Here is a 16613-nt window from a genome sequence, read left to right as displayed (position 1 = left end):
TCATTATTTGTGTTTGCTTTTATTTGCAAAATAAGCCTCACTTTTTAAAATTTTTTTGGTCTGCATTGGGTCTTCGTTGCTGCGTATGGACTTCTCATTGCAGTGGCTTCTCTTGTTGGAGAGCACGGGCTTCAGTTGTTGTGGTGTGCAGGCTCTAGGGCACGCGGGCTTCAGTAGTTGTGGCGCACAGGCTTAATTGCTCCGTGGCGCGTAGGATCTTCCTGGATCAGGGATCGAACCCGTGTCCCCTGCATTGGCAGGTGGATTCTTAACCACTGCACCACCAGGGAAGGCCCAAGCCTCATTCTTTTACCTTTCCTTGCTTTGTGGAATTGATGGAGTTAACAAGTGAACTATTAAGTGAAGGACTAATGCTTTCCCAGAAGTAAAGCATACAAAAATGTAAGCTATTGCTTTTTCTTTTTAAACATTCAAGGTATAATCTTCCTACCATTGGTTACACAGGAACAGTGTTCTTTTCCTTGAAGTTTTGCAGTCATCAGGGACAATGAATGGTGCATTGGCCCCCGTGAGGGGTTTGAGATAGAGAGTAGAGGGTTAGGTACTGGCTGGGGAACGTTTGATCCACAGTATTAAAAAACACTGACTGACCAGTTAGGACTTTTAAAATAAATTGGGCTCTGGATAAATAAGTTGAACAGTAAGAATTTATAAGGCTGTTTTTGCAATTACTGTATTTGTCTAGATTCTAGAGAAAGATTTTCAGCAGTGTTGGTAAATACAGATCTTAGGTTTAGTAGTCTCTGGACTTGTAACAACATTATGCTGGTTGCATTTTTAGAAACGAATAATTCAAAGTTTTGTTTTTAACTTTCTTTTTTTTAATTGGAGTATAATTGCTTTACAGTGTTGTGTTAGTTTCCGCTGTACAGTGAAGTGAATCAGCTATATGCATACATATATCCCCTCTCTCTTGGACCTCCCTCCCCCTGCCATCCCACCCATATAGGTCATCACAGAGCATCGAGCTGAGCTCCCTGTGCTATACAGCAGGTTCCCACTAGCTGTCTGTTTTACCCATGGTAGCGTATTTATGTCAAACGTAATCTCCCAAAGTTGTTTTAATATAATTATAGATTTTATATATATATATATATATTTTTTTTTTTTTTTTTTGCGGTACGTGGGCCTCTCACTGTTGTGGCCTCTCCCGTTGCGGAGCACAGGCTCCGGACGCTCAGGCTCAGCGGCCATAGCTCACGGCCCCAGCTGCTCTGCGGCATGTGGGATCTTCCCGGACCAGGGCACGAACCCGTGTCCCCTGCATTGGCAGGCGGACTCTCAACCACTGCGCCACCAGGGAAGCCCTATAGATTATATTTTGACCTCAATATAGAGACATAGGAAAGTGAGGCACATAGTCCCATTTTACATATGCAGAAATTGAAGCCTAGGTAAGTAACTTGGTGGAAGTGGAATTTTCAGAAAGTTCCACTTCCACTTTAACACAGTTTCTTGGCCGTGATGCTAGTTCATGGAAATGACTGTTATATTCTTTATGGGCCAGCAATATTTTGGTAATTTTAAGCAGGACTATGCTGGGTATCATTGAGATGGAGAGCATTTTGACCCAGAAATGGAGGTTGAATTCCTTACATTCAGTTAGCCTTTTCTTTCCATTTTGATAATGTTTGTCAGAAAGGTAATAACTAACCAAAACAGAACTGTTAAATTTTCTGGACAAACAAATATGGTGCATATAAGGAAAATGGTATTTCAAACAGTTACAGCATGGCGTTACTTGAATGACTAAAGTAAAGATACATACACACATATCTTGCATACACACCTAGAGATTTATTTCATTACGTGTTTTTAAGTTGTGTGCCTTTTGATTTTTACCCCTTTACTTTCTCTACTTTTTAGTAAAACAAATTCAGTGAACATGGGTTCTCAGACCCCAGAAAAATCTCCCCCCACACACAAATAAACCTTAATTTAATATAGTTTTTCTTTAAGGGCTTTTTGTCACACTTAATTGTTGTGGCCAAGAAGGTGGAGTAATGAATCAAACAGATGCCTACTTTATAAGAATAACAAATAGAATCTCACTGCTGTGTTATTCCATACATCTGACCCTTTCAGTCAAGGAAAAAAATCACTTCAGTAACCCTGCTTGCTACCTTTAACTCTTAAGATTTCCCCAAAAGGTAATCCCTGGGGCTCTGCTTTAGAAAAAGGAGGGATTACAGAAGCACTCTACCTACCACTTCACTTCAGCTTTTCTGTACTTTTCTGGCTGTGGGATGCATGTACCCTCAGAGTGTATCTGAACACCACATAAAACTCAAGAGAAGCTCTGTAACAACTCCTATTTACAGTTTCCCATTGGATGGCAAATATCTGAGTCATGCTTTAGTTTCCTGAAAATATTAATGATGTAAACCACTGCAGTAATAACAATCGGGCTTAAATTAGTGTGTGGATTTAATATTTGTGAAGTGTTTGTTAATGTTTCTCTACCCTATCTTTGCAGCTTTTTGGACTGCAAGATAAGGAGTGTTCACTTTTTCTTAAAGCAATGTGAATGCATTTAAGAAACTCTTAAGTAAAATTACATGTGTTTGTGAGGTGTGTTTTTCTTTTTCTAGACAAAACACTATTAGAGGATTGGGGTTAATATTTTAAGCTCTTTGAATTTGAGAATGAATGATGAACCTAATTGCCCCAGTGCCCTGCTTTAGATCTCAGGGTGATTACATGTAGGATATCCCAAGGTTTCTAAGCAGATCCTTCTAAATATTCAGTGCCTCCTTGTATGGTTGGGATTGGAATTCAAGCACGTTTCCTCTCTGACTTTGATGCTCTTAATTGCTGTGTGCTTCTGTATCCTTGACAAGCATTTCTGTGCTTAAATAACCTTTTGCCTGTTGACTTCTCTTTTAATTTTGGGGCTGAATTACCCCCAGGAAAGTTCCAAGTTCCTCTAAGAAAAATAATAAAATACACATTGAGGATTAATGGCCTTTAAATATACTTATATATCTGTAGGCATGAAAAACAAGGATAGATTATTAGCCAAGAAAAGTAAACTTGTTTTGAAATGAGATTTTGTTAAAGAATGGCAACAGTTTGTCTTGACAGGTATCCTGGTGGTTAGTTCTCCGTAATCCCTAGAAAATAAATCTTAATCAAATGAGAGTCAAACCTATTGCTTAAACGTAGCACCTTGTAAAACATGTAGATATATAAACCAGATCTGTGTCATAATTTAATGCTAAAAGCTATTGTTTTAAATGAATATAAAGTTGACAGAAGTTCTTCAGATCAACACCAAAAAGTTCATAGTCACAGCGTTTTCATGTTGAAAGGAAACTTTTTCATACAAACCAGAACTTCAGAAATCTAGGAAAGCTGTAACATGGCTGGAGTCACACATCTCCTAGTTAACAGCAACCTGAATCTTAAATCTTTTTGTCCTTTGTCATACCATAATATTTGTTTGGGCTTTTTGAGGTGTTCCTGAATGGTAAATCCTCACTAGCATTCAGGAGGGTATTGGGTTATCCGGGGTTTTTTTAAATGTTAAAAATATTATCTAAATGTAAAGAAAACTTCGAATAGTCCTATTCTGCCTCATTTTTTAAAAATTTTATTTATTTATTTTTGGCTGCATTGGGTCATTGTTGCTGCATGTGGGCTTTCTCTAGTTGCGGCGAGCAGGGGCTACTCTTCGTTGCGGTGCTCAGGCTTCTCATTGAGGTGGCTTCTGTTGTTGTGGAGCACGGGCTCTAGGCGCGCGGGTTTCAGTTGTGGCGCATGGGATCAGTAGTTGTGGTTCCCAGGCTCTAGAGCGTGGACTCAGTAGTTGTGGTGCATGGGCTTTGTTGCTCTGCGGCATGTGGCATCTTCCCAGACCAGGGCTCGAACCCGTGTCCCCTGCATTGGCAGGCAGATTCTTAACCACTGCGCCACCAGTGAAGTCTCTATTCTGCCTCTTTAACACTATCTTTACCTTGTCATTATCTGTGTACATATATTTTTAGTCACCACAATTATATTAAAAATATTTTGAATTTAGCCCCTTTCCAAAATCATTTCTACCTATTATTTTCTATATTTAAATATTCCTCTGGGTAAAGGAAGAGGAAATTTCCTTTATGATTATCTTCAATATTCTGATTTGGTGTACCACATTTTATAACTATGCCTCAAGTGTTGAGCATTTAGGTTATTGATCCATATCATTGCAGTGACTAGCTTTGTGTGTAAGATTTGGGGGTATGTTTTGTTGAGTTATTTCTTTAAGATACATTTTAAGGATGAGTAAAATACTTTGTCAGAAGACATGAACATCCTTATAACTCTTACACATTACTTTCCATGAGGAAATCAGTGTGGCTTTTAAGGCAGTGAGTACATGAGCCAAATTTACCATAATTTTGGTGTTGTTGACTAATATAATTGTTCAAGGTATACCAGTAAATGTACAGGGTATCTAACAAGGAAGACAGAACACTTTCCCAGTGTTTACTCATTGTAATTTACTCATGTGTCTTGTCTATCCTGATCTAACTTTTTGGATAATTTGTATTAAATTTTAAAAATTAGCTTCCCAATGTATTGTCCTTTCTTGAGGCTGTTCTCAGGTCTTCAGATCCTTTGGTGTTTTCTCCTTGGGGGGTAAAAAGATCAAAAGAGAATATAACAATACTGATAAATAGAATTTCAGCCTCAAAATATTGGCTTTGATATGTACTGGTAGCAGTTACAGGAAGGGGGATGTCAAAACACCCCAAAGTCAGTTTGAGTGTAAGGCGGAGACAAAGACCACAGCCATTCTGTGGTATTCCAACAACTCCCAGAGCCGAGGGATAACTGAGCTGTGGCTTTATTGCCAATACCTCAGACACTCCATGTGATTGACATCTCATGGCTGCCCCTACCCCTTTTAGCCTAGTAAATATATAATTTCTTTTGAAATAGTGAAATTCCAACCTTTCCACATTTTTTTCCTACCTCCCTTTTTTCATTTTATATTGTAAGCATATACAATTGACTCTTGAACAACATGGGATTTAATCCACATATAACGTATAGTCAGCCCTCCCTATCCACAGTTCCTCCACATCTGCAGATTCAACGAACCACAGACTGTGTAGTACTTTAGTGTTTACTATTGAAACATATCCACGTATAAATGGATCCCTGCACTTCAAATCCAAAAGTTGTTTGAGGGTCAACTGTATTTGTATACTCCAAAGTTACTACCTGATAGCATTAGGTAATTATTAGTTATTCATTGTCATTTTATTAATTGTTTCTATTTCTTTTATCACAGGGGTGAAATATATATAGAGAGAGAGTGAGAAAGTGAGAGAGAGTATGGTTTTCTGGAAACAAGCTTCCAGCATACACTGCGAAGTTAAGCAGATATTAACTACATTTAAATTTCCTCTTAGTTGTCTTCCTACTGAACTTATGTACCCTTGACCCTTAGGTTGAAAACTTGACTCTTGGTACTATATAATTGTTTTGCTGTGCTTCTGTTCCATGGAGTCATTAGGTCATTTCCCTGTCAGTAGGCACTTTACTACTTTTGGTCTGTTAAATATCTTAATTCCTAACCCTTCTCTCCAAAGCAAATTCTCCAAATTTTGCCAAAGCAAAATCTCAAAAGCTGATTCTCTTAATTATTTTCTTTTTTCCTCAATCATACGAGTGATTTTGGTTTTTTTGGGTTTTTTTGATTTTGGTTTTTTCGGGTTTTTTGGTTTTGGTTTTTTTAAGGCCAAAAAATGCATTTATTTGGGATTTGTGAGGACTACAGCCCAGGAAACACAAATCCAGGAAACACTTAAATGTGTTCCATAAATGAGGTTTTTTTCAAGTTGGTCATCAGAAGTTTTAGGTGTTTCATTAAAATGAAATGGTGCTGCTTTTCAGGCTGGTGCTGTTGGCTAAATGTTGATAATATATTTTCATTTTTATTCTCATTAAGATTGAGTCTGTTTCTCAACCACTGGAAAACCATGGTGCCTCTGGTCATCCTTCAGAGTCATTGTCTACTAAATCATGTGGAGCATTGAGACCTGTCAATGGAGTTATTAATACGTAAGTTTTATCTCTTCTGCATACTTCTTATACTCAGCAGGCTTGTTAAAGATGGGTTTGAGGCTCTTAGTTATCCCTAGCCAGAAGTAACCCTGGTTTAAAGAAGCAGAAACCTTATCACTTCATAATATTGTGCATGCCTCCTACTGTAGCAAGTATATTTTAAGTAGCCTCCTAATGTATTTTCCTGTTACTGCGGCCTAAAATCGACTCAGCCTGGAGAAAAATTAAAGTCCTAAAGTTATTATGAATCGTTGTGATTGGTCCTGTCTTGGTAGAATTCCTCAGAAATATTTACATAAAATCCTCTGCTGTAGAACAGATTAGATCCCTGAAGGCTGTAAATCTGTATTTATAAAAGATCGAGGAATCCTTCTGCAAGTGAACAATGAGTACACATCCCTAATAGGCAAGTTTCATAGGAGAACCGATTCTCAATATATGTTAAAAATATTCTTACCAGTTGCAATTTTCTAGACTTTTAAGAATTCATGTTTTTGTTGTAGAAGAGAACTTAATCACTAGAACCTGAGTTCACTTACTGACTTTTGCATTTTTCAGACATGGTAGAGTAACATCCACCAAGAGCACCTTAAAAATAAGCACAGATACTGCATAGCCACTTAGATTAACAGACATCAGCATCAAGAGGTGACCTCTGTGTGCTCTAGAACACGTTTGTGTCTGTGAACATTTGCAAGTAGAGGTGGTTGAACAAGTATTAAAGGCTTTGTTTCCTTATGTCTTATGAGAAGTGAATATTCTTCCTTCCCCTTGTGTAGTCTTCAGCCTGTCTTGGCAGACCACATACCAGGTGACAACTCTGATGCTGAGGAACAATTGCATAAAAAGCAAAGACTGAATCTAGTTTCTTCATCAACTGATGGCACCTGTGTGGCAGCCCGAACACGTCCTGTGCTGAGCTGTAAGAAACGGAGGCTTGTTCGACCCAACAGCATCGTGCCTCTTTCCAAGAAGGTCAGTACCAGTGAGACTTGGTCACTGTTAAACAGTGAGCCAGATGCTCAGATAGAGGTACTAGTTTCTTGCCAGCTTTGGTTCTTTTAACCAGTGTTTTCCAAACTTGGCTAACCACCAAGGCTTCCTGCAGAGCTTTAAAAAATACTAGGTTCCTGAGCCCTGTTTCCTAGAGATTCTGGTTTCGTTGCTCTGGAGTTGGGCCTGGGAATCTTGTTTTCAGAAAACAAAAAGCTCCTAGGTGACTCTTCAGCCAGGTTTGGAAACCATTGGCTTGAGATTTTAATAGAAATGGGAGAGAGGAAGTTGGAAGTTCTGCCATCAACACTTTGAAGGAGAGCAGTGTGTCTTCTCACTTATCCTGTTATCGCTGAAAATGGCAATGTGGAATGCTTTCCTTTTAAATAAGAATCTCCATTAAAATTTCTAAGTTGATGATACTAAACGAATGTTTGTCTTCACAGACAAAATGGAGATTATTTTACAACTATAGGAAACTTGATTGCTGACTCTTCAAATAGCAGGGTTGGATTTAGTTCAAAACCAACGAAATAGTACTCCAGTGAAAATAATACCATGCAGTGATTAAGAGCATTAACTTTGAAGAGGACAGACTTGGGTTTGAATCATGGCACTGCCACTTAGTAGTTTGTGTTTGGGGCATGTTAACACCCCACCCCACCCCACCCCACACTGCCTCAGAGATCTCATAGGGTTGTTTCAGGATTAACTGAAATGTATATAATTTGCTTATTGGGGTATCTGGCTGCTAAGTTACTAGTACAAGATGACCCTTGCTGTTTACACTTTTTATTCATTCACTCATTCAACAAATCTTTTTTTGAGTTCCTACAATAAGCTAGATCTGTTCTGTGCAATGAGAATACAACACTAAACAAAACAGACAAAAATTCTTACCCTCATGAAATAATCTAATGGGTAGAGACAGAAAATAAAGCAATAAAATGAAGTATATGGGGGCTTCCCTGGTGGCGCAGTGGTTGAGAGTCTGCCTGCCGATGCAGGGGACACGGGTTCGTGCCCCGGTCCGGGAAGATCCCACATGCCGCGGAGTGGCTGGGCCCGTGAGCCATGGCCTCTGAGCCTGCGCGTCCGGAGCCTGTGCTCCGCAACGGGAGAGGCCACAGCAGTGAGAGGCCCGCGTATCGCAAAAAAAAAAAAAATGAAGTATATGGTATGTTCTGTAGTGTTAAGTTCTGGGGAGAAAAATGCAGCAGAGGAAGGGAATAGGGAATGGTGGGGAACTCAGTTGGAATTCAGCCTTGATACATTTTTTTATTCCAAGTCTTTGGAGATGTGAAAGATAAGAAACTGGGAAGGAGTGACCAGTGAAGCAGAAGGAAAACCAAGAGAGTGTGGTATGTGGAAGGCAAGTGAAGAAAATGTTTCAGAAAGGAGGGAATGATCATCTCTGTTAGATGCTGCAGATGGGTCAAGTTAGGTGAAGACTAAGAACTGACCATAGGATTTTGTGGGGCCAGGGTTGCTTGAGACCTTTGTAAGCAGTTTTGTTAGAGGTAGAAGAGTGAAATTCTGATTGAATCGGGTTCAGGAGAGAATGGAACGGAAGGAATTGAGGGAACCATCATAGATAACACTTTCAAAGAGTATTTCTGTAAAGGAGAACAGAGAAATAACCTGTTTGACTGAAAGAGAATGTTTCTTAAGATAATGCTATTACAGTATATTTGCTGGTGAGAAAACTGAGGACAAGGGAGAGGAGATAATTGTTGGAAGCATTAATATTTGGACAGTAGATTTTCACTGCTTGGCTTTTTTTGTTATAGTATGCATTTGGACTATATAATTTTGCCATGATCATTCATTTATGGCTGTGTTGGGTCTTCGTTGCTGCGCGCAGGCTTTCTCTAGTTGCAGAGAGCGGGGGCTACTCTTTGTTGAGGTGCGCAGGCTTCTCATTGCGGTGGCTTCTATTGTTGTGGAGCACGGGCTCTAGGTGCGTAGGCTTCAGTAGTTGTGGCTCGTGGGCTCTAGAGCACAGGCTCACTAGTTGTGGCTCACAGGCTTAGTTGCTCTGCGGCATGTGGGATCTTCCCAGACCAGGGCTTGAACCCATGTTCCCTGCGTTGGCAGGTGGATTCTTAACCACTGTGCCACCAGGGAAGTCCCTTGCCATGATCTTTTTTTTTTAAAGGAAAGTATTATTAGTGAAAATTAACTATTAGGCTGTACCATTTTTCTCTTGTCTATTCCTCAGATTGCCTGAATTACCAAAATACCAGAAAAGAATTTGGTGGGTTTCTCATATTGACATTTGAATCAAATTTTTATTAATAGTCATATAAATCTAAATTATTTTCTGAACAGTTTTGAAGAGTTGATATTGGGAAAGCAAAAAAACAGTATATTACTGTTAAGTATAAGAAAGTAGATTTTGGCCATGCCCTTGATGATTTTAACAAAAACCTACCAACAACATCGCCTCATGGGGAAATAGTGTCCTTTCTCTGTTTCAGCAGTTGCTAGCCATGGTGTCATGACATCTAAGGGTGTGATAGAATTTTTCTGAAGTATAGATTGGCCTCCTGGATTCTTTTCTTTATATCTGTGAAGTAGCAAGACTTCTTTGTTGCAGTTGACAGTAGTTTCTTCTTGTTCATGCCCCAAAACTGATATACTTTTGAAGGTAGTACATATAAATGTTTACAACAAGGGGGAGACATACAAAGCATACTAAAGACCCTTTGGTTCCAATGCCAGTGTCTAAAACAATCATTCTGACATGCAGAAGTAAACTGCATGGAAAATAAGACAAATAAATAAGTTTAGTTTGGGAAATAAACCATTTGCTGACGATAGCAATAATGCTGGAGTTCTGCCAAAGTTGGAGACAAAGGCCATTCTCTCTGTCTTAGTTGCTCACTGTGTCTTCAGTGGATCCTTGCTCAGTGATATTTGCTGTTGAGCAAGTACCTTGCCCTCTACCATTTTGAGGTGATGGATTTGCCAAGCAAATTTATTCAGCAGTTTTGGGTCCCCACGGTGTTCCAGTACACCTGGGTTTCATTGGTGAACAAAAGTCCTTGCCCTCATGGAGCTTACTTTCTAGTGGCAGAGTACTCAGAAATCACCCAGTGCTTAGGACAATAGCCTCTAAACTTTTATGGGAGTGTTTTATATATGCATTATAAAACACATACAAAATAAATTTTGAAAGGCTGAGATGAAGTAAATAGAAGTAGAAGCCCTAATATTTTATTTACAAACTGTCTTCAAGCCAAAAGAATTTTTAAAAATACTTTAATATTCTGTGATTAACAGATAATGATGATAGAGCCTTATTTTCAGAGTGGACTTTCTCCATAACCACTGAATTGGTTTTTTGGGTTTTTTTGCTTGTTTGTTTCTTTGTTTTTTTATTAAACAAATGTGGCTTGGATTTTGCACTAAGATTTTTGGAAAGTCTTTAAATTATGATGGATTTCAATTAATTTTTGTTCTTGGCAAATTCTCTATCAGATGTTGCAGTGTCTGTGAGCCAATAAAAGTAACACATTGCATTGCATTCTGATTACCACAACATATACTAAGATTTCTAAGTTAATTTTTTTTAATAGTGCTTTATTTTCATAATTAGAAGGTGAAATAATTACCATTTCAAATAGTTAGACAGAGTTGAATATTTCCTATTTTGGTGCTTTTCTCTTCCCTGAAATGTATTCAAAGCCTTGTTTTGTTTTTGAATTTTATTTATTTTTTCATGCAGCAGGTTCTTATTAGTCATCCATTTTATACATATCAGTGTATACATGTCAATCCGAATCTCCCAATTCATCACACCACCACCACCACCACCACCACCACCCCCACACTTCTTTCCCCCTTGGTGTCCATACGTTTGTTCTCTACATCTGTGTCTCAGTTTCTGCCCTGCAAACCAGTTCATCTGTACCATTTTTCTAGGTTCCACATATATGTGTTAATATACTATATTTGTTTTTCTCTTTCTAACTTCACTCTGTATGACAATCTCTAAATCCATCCACGTCTCTACAAATGACCCAATTTCGTTCCTTTTTATGGCTGAGTAATATTCCATTGTATATATGTACCACTTCTTCTTTATCCATTCATCTGTCGATGGGCATGTAGGTTGCTTCCATGACCTGGCTATTGTAAATAGTGCTGCAATGAATATTGGGGTGCATGTGTCTTTTTGAATTATGGTTTTCTCTGCGTATATGCCCAGTAGTGGGATTGCTGGGTCATATGGTAATTCTGTTTTTAGTTTTTTAAGGAACTTCCATACTGTTCTCCATAATGGCTGTATCAGTTTACATTCCCACCATCAGTGCAAGAGGGTTCCCTTTTCTCCACACCCTCTCCGGCATTTGTTGTTTGTACATTTTCTGATGATGCCCATTCTAACTGGTGTGAGGTATTAGATACCTCATTGTAGTTTTGATTTGCATTTCTCTAATAATTAGTGATGTTGAGCAGCTTTTCATGTGCTTCTTGGCCATCTGTATGTCTTCTTTGGAGAAATGTCTATTTAGGTCTTCTGCCCATTTCTGGATTGCGTTGTTTGTTTTTTTAATATTGAGCTGCATGAGCTGTTTATATATTTTGGAGATTAATCCTTTGTCCGTTGATTCGTTTGCAAATATTTTCTCCCATTCTGAGGGTTGTCTGTTCGTCTTCTTTATGGTTTCCTTTGCTGTGCAAAAGCTTTTAAGTTTCATTAGGTCGCATTTGTTTGTTTTTATTTCCATTACTTCAGGAGGTGGATCAAAAAAGATCTTGCTGTGATTTATGTCAAAGAGTGTTCTGCCTATGTTTTCCTGTAAGAGTTTTATAGTGTCCAGTCTTACATTTAGGTCTCTACTCCATTTTGAGTTTTTGTGTATGGTGTTAGGGAGTGTTCTAATTTCATTCTTTTACGTGTAGCTGTCCAGTTTTCCCAGCACCACTTACTGAAGAGACTGTCTGTTCTCTGTTGTATATCTTTGCCTCCTTTGTCATAGATTAGTTGACCTTAGGTGCGTGGGTTTATCTCTGGGCTTTCTATCTTGTTCCATTGATCTATATTTCTGTTTTTGTGCCAGTACCATATTGTCTTGATTACTGTAGCTTTGTAGTATAGTCTGAAGTCAGGGAGTCTGATTTCTCCAGCTCTGTTTTTTTCCCTCAAGACTGCTTTGGCTATTCGGGGTCTTCTGTGTCTCCATACAAATTTTAAGATTTTTTGTTCTAGTTCTGTAAAAAATGCCATTGGTAGTTTGATAGGGATTGCATTGAATCTGTAGATTGCTTGGGGTAGTATAGTCATTTTCACAATATTGATGCTTCCAATCCAAGAACATGGTATATCTCTCCATCTGTTGGCATCATCTTTAATTTCTTTCATCAGTGTCTTATAGATTTCTGCATACAGGCCTTTTGTCTCCCTAGGTAGTTTATTCCTAGGTATTTTATTCTTTTTGTTGCAATGGTAAATGAGAGTGTTTCCTTAATTTCTCTTTCAGATTTTTCATCATTACTGTATAGAAATGCAAGAGATTTCTGTGCATTAATTTTGTATTCTGCAGCTTTACCAAATTCATTGATTGGCTCTAGTAGTTTTCTGGTAACATCTTTAGGATTCTCTATGTATAGTATCATGTCATCTGCAAACAGTGACAGTTTTACTTGTTCTTTCCAATTTGTATTCCTTTTATTTCTTTTTCTTCTCTGATTGCCGTGGCTAGGACTTCCAAAACTATGTTGAATAATAGTGGTGAGAGTGGACATCCTTGTCTCGTTCCTGATCTTAGAGGAAATGCTTTCAGGTTTTCACCATTGACAGTGATGTTTGCTGTGGGTTTGTTGTATATGGCCTTTATTATGTTGAGGTAAGTTCCCTCTATGCCCACTTTCTGGAGGTTTTTTTTCTTTTCATAAATGGGTGTTGAATTTTGTCAAAAGTTTTCTCTGCATCTATTGAGATGATCATATGGTTTTTATTCTGCAGTTTGTTAATATGGTGTATCACATTGATTTGCATATATTGAAGAATCCTTGCATCCCTGGGATAAATCCCACTTGATCATGGTGACGATCCTTTTAATGTGTTGTTGGATTCTGTTTGCTAGTATTTTGTTGAGGATTTTTGCATCTGTATTCATCAGTGATATTGGTCTGTAATTTTCTTTTTTTGTAGTATCTCTGTCTGGTTTTGGTATCAGGGTGATGGTGGCCTCATAGAATGAGTTTGGGAGTGTTCCTTCCTCTGCAGTTTTTTGGGAGAGTTTGAGAAGGGTTGGGTGTTAGCTCTTCTCTAAATGTTTGATAGAATTCACCCGTGAAGCCATCTGGTCCTGGACTTTTGTTTGTTGGAAGATTTTTAATCACAGTTTCAGTTTCCTTACTTGTGACTGGTCTGTTCATATTTTCTGTTTCTTCCTGGTTCAGTTCTGGAAGGTTATACCTTTCTAAGAATTTGTCCATTTCTTCCAGGTTGTCCCATTTTATTGGCATACAGTTGCTTGTAGTAGTCTCTTAGGATGCTTTGTATTTCTGCAGTGTCTGTTGTAACTTCCCCTTTTTCATTTCTAATTTTATTGATTTGAGTCCTCTCCCTCTTTTTCTTGGTGAGTCTGGCTAATGGTTTATGAATTTTGTTTATCAAAGAACCAGCTTTTAGTTTTATTTATCTTTGCTATTGTTTTCTTTGTTTCTATTTCATTTATTTCTGCTCTGATCTTTATGATTTCTTTCCTTCTGCTAACTTTGGGTTTTGTTTGTTCTTCTTTCTTTAGTTCCTTTAGGTGTAAGGTTGGATTGTTTATTTGAGATTTTTCTTGTTTCATGAGGTAGGCTTGTGTAGCTATAAACTTCCCTCTTAGAACTGCTTTTGCTGCATCCCATGGGTTTTGGATTGTTGTGTTTTCATTGTCATTTGTCTCTAGGTATTTTTTGATTTCTTCAGTGATCTCGTGGTTATTTAGTAACGTATTGTTTAGCCTCCATGTGTTTGTGTATTTTACTTTTTTTTCCCTGTAATTGATTTCTAATCTCATAGCATTGTGGTCAGAAAGGATGCTTGATATGATTTCAGTTTTCTTAAATTTAATGAGACTTTATTTGTGACCCAAGATGTGACCTACCCTGGAGGATATTCCGTGCGCACTTGAAAGAGTAATCTGCTGTTTTTGCATGGAATGTCCTATAAATATCAATTAAATCTATCTGGTCTATTGTGTCATTTAAAGCTTGTGTTTCCTTATTAATTTTCTGTTTGAATGATCTGTCCATTGGTGTAAGTGAGGTGTTAAAGTCCCCCACTGTTATTGTGTTACTGTCGATTTCCTCTTTTATAGCTGTTAGCAGTTGCCTTATGTATTGAGGTGCTCCTATGTTGGGTGCATATATATTTATAATTGTTATATCTTCTTCTTGGATTGATCCCTTGATCATTAGTGTCCTTGTCTCTTGTAACATTCTTTAAAGTCCATTTTATCTGATATGAGTATTGCTACTCCAGCTTTCTTTTGATTTCCATTTGTATGGAATATCTTGTTCCATCCCCTCACTTTCAGTCTGTATGTGTTCCTAGGTCTGAAGTGGGTCTCTTGTAGACAGCATATATATGGGTCTTGTTTTTGTATCCATTCAGCAAGCCTGTGTCTTTTGGTTGGAGCATTTAATCCATTCATGTTTAAGGTAATTATCGATATGTATGTTCCTATTACCATTTTCTTAATTGTTTTGGGTTTGTTTTTGTAGGTCCTTTTCTTCTGTTGTGTTTCCCACTTAGAGAAGTTCCTTTAGCATTTGTTGTAGAGCTGGTTTGGTGGTGCTGAATTCTCTTAGCGTTTGCTTGTCTGTAAAGCTTTTGATTTCTCCATCGAATCTGAATGAGATCCTTGCCGGGTAGAGTGATCTTGGTTGTAGGTTCTTTCTTCCCTTTCATGCCAGTCCCTTCTGGCTTGTAGAGTTTCTGCTGAGAAATCAGTTCTTAACCTTATGGGAGTTCCCTTGTATGTTATTTGTCATTTTTCCGTTGCTGCTTTCAGTAATTTTTCTTTGTCTTTAATTTTTGCCAGTTTGATTACTATGTGTCTCAGCATGTTTCTCCTTGGGTTTATTCTGTATGGGACTCTCTGCACTTCCTGGACTTGGGTGGCTATTTCCTTTCCCATATTAGGGAAGTTTTCAACTATAATCTCTTCAGATATTTTCTCAGGTCCTTTCTCTCTTCTCCTTCTGGGACCCCTATAATGTGAATGTTGCTGTGTTTAATGTTGTCCCAGAGGTCTCTTAGGCTGTCTTCATTTCTTTTCATTCTTTTTTCTTTATTCTGTTCTGGAGCAGTGAATTCTACCATTCTGTCTTCCAGGTCACTTACCTGTTCTTCTGCCTCAGTTATTCTGCTATTGGTTCCTTCTAGTATATTTTTCAATTCAGTTATTGTATTGTTCAGTTACTGTATTGTTTATTTGTTCTTTAATTCTTCTAAGTTTTTGTTAAACGTTTCTTGCATCTTCTGAATTCTTTTTCTGGAAGGTTGCCTATCTCCACTTCATTTAGTTGTTTTTCTGGGGTTTTATCTTGTTCCTTCATCTGGTACGTAGCCCTCTGCCTTTTCATCTTGTCTGCCTTTCTGTGAAAGTGGTTTTTGTTCCACAGGCTGCAGGATTGTAGTTCTTCTTGCTTCTGCTGCATTGGGTTTTTAATGGGAATTCCTTCAGAGAGAATTAATGCCATTACAGTATTAAGGGAACACAGAATTCCTCTTTTATCCCAGTTAAGGGAACACAGAATTCTTCTTTTATCCCAGTATTTTATCTCTTCATACATGTTATCTACATTCTTGATATTTTGGTCATGTGAATGAGATCTTTTTTGTTAGTGTTATTTTATGAGTTGGTTTCTGGGTATTTATTTTGTAATTGAACACTTTTCTGAACTCTTAACATTGTTTTGGTTGTTTGTTTTTAATTTTCTAGGTTGGCTTTCTGTCATCAGCAAGCAGTTTGACACCTCTTTATATACTTACTCCTTTTCCTTGTCTGGATTCACTTTCAGAACAGTGTTAAGAAATAATTGGTCGTAGTGAGACATCTCATTTCTGGTTTGAATGGCAATACTTTTAGAAGGTCACTACTAATTTTGATGTAGGACAACTGAAAATGAATTGGGACACATAGAGTATCATTTGCCGTGCTCTGGAAAAGTTTAAAGGAAGGATCAATTTGTTTAAAATTTGTTAGAACTCAAGGTAAAAGCATCTGAGATTGGCATCTGTTCTGTAGAAAATTTTCCATCAGTTACATATTTTCAAATTTACTCATGCAGAATTTTAATAAGCGTTCTTTTTAAATCCCTGTATCAGGAGTTAATATCCATTTCTCAGTCTTCATTATATTTGTCTTTTCTTTCTTGATCAACCTTGTCAGCAGTTTTTCTATTTTATTGGTCATTTCAAAGATCAGTTCTTTGCTGTTAACTCCTTCCTGTGGTCTTGTTTTTCCCCCCTCTCTGCCTTTATTCAAATGCTCGGTTAATTTATTTTCTGTTCTTTGTTACATAATAACAGA

At 37.8% G+C, this 16613-nt stretch overlaps 1 protein-coding gene across 3 annotated transcripts in view; it reads left to right on the top strand.

Moving 5' to 3' along the window:
- The window catches only part of KANSL1 (KAT8 regulatory NSL complex subunit 1), a 171742-nt gene that overhangs the window by 117274 nt on the left and 37855 nt on the right, over nt 1–16613 (top strand). For all 3 annotated transcript variants that reach the window (XM_089901371.1, XM_089901373.1, XM_022589041.3), the window contains 2 exons: nt 5963–6075; nt 6858–7053. In XM_089901371.1, coding sequence (XP_089757497.1) covers nt 5963–6075; nt 6858–7053 — 309 coding nt within the window. The remainder of the gene's footprint in view (nt 1–5962; nt 6076–6857; nt 7054–16613) is intronic.

This window comes from Delphinapterus leucas, chromosome 19 (assembly GCF_059928025.1).
Source record: "Delphinapterus leucas isolate spDelLeu-1000000601 "Yukka" chromosome 19, BTC_Dleu_Yukka2, whole genome shotgun sequence".
NCBI classification, from domain to species: domain Eukaryota; kingdom Metazoa; phylum Chordata; class Mammalia; order Artiodactyla; family Monodontidae; genus Delphinapterus; species Delphinapterus leucas.
The sequence above is the reverse complement of the archived record's forward strand: the minus strand, read 5'-3'. Positions and strand labels throughout refer to the sequence as shown.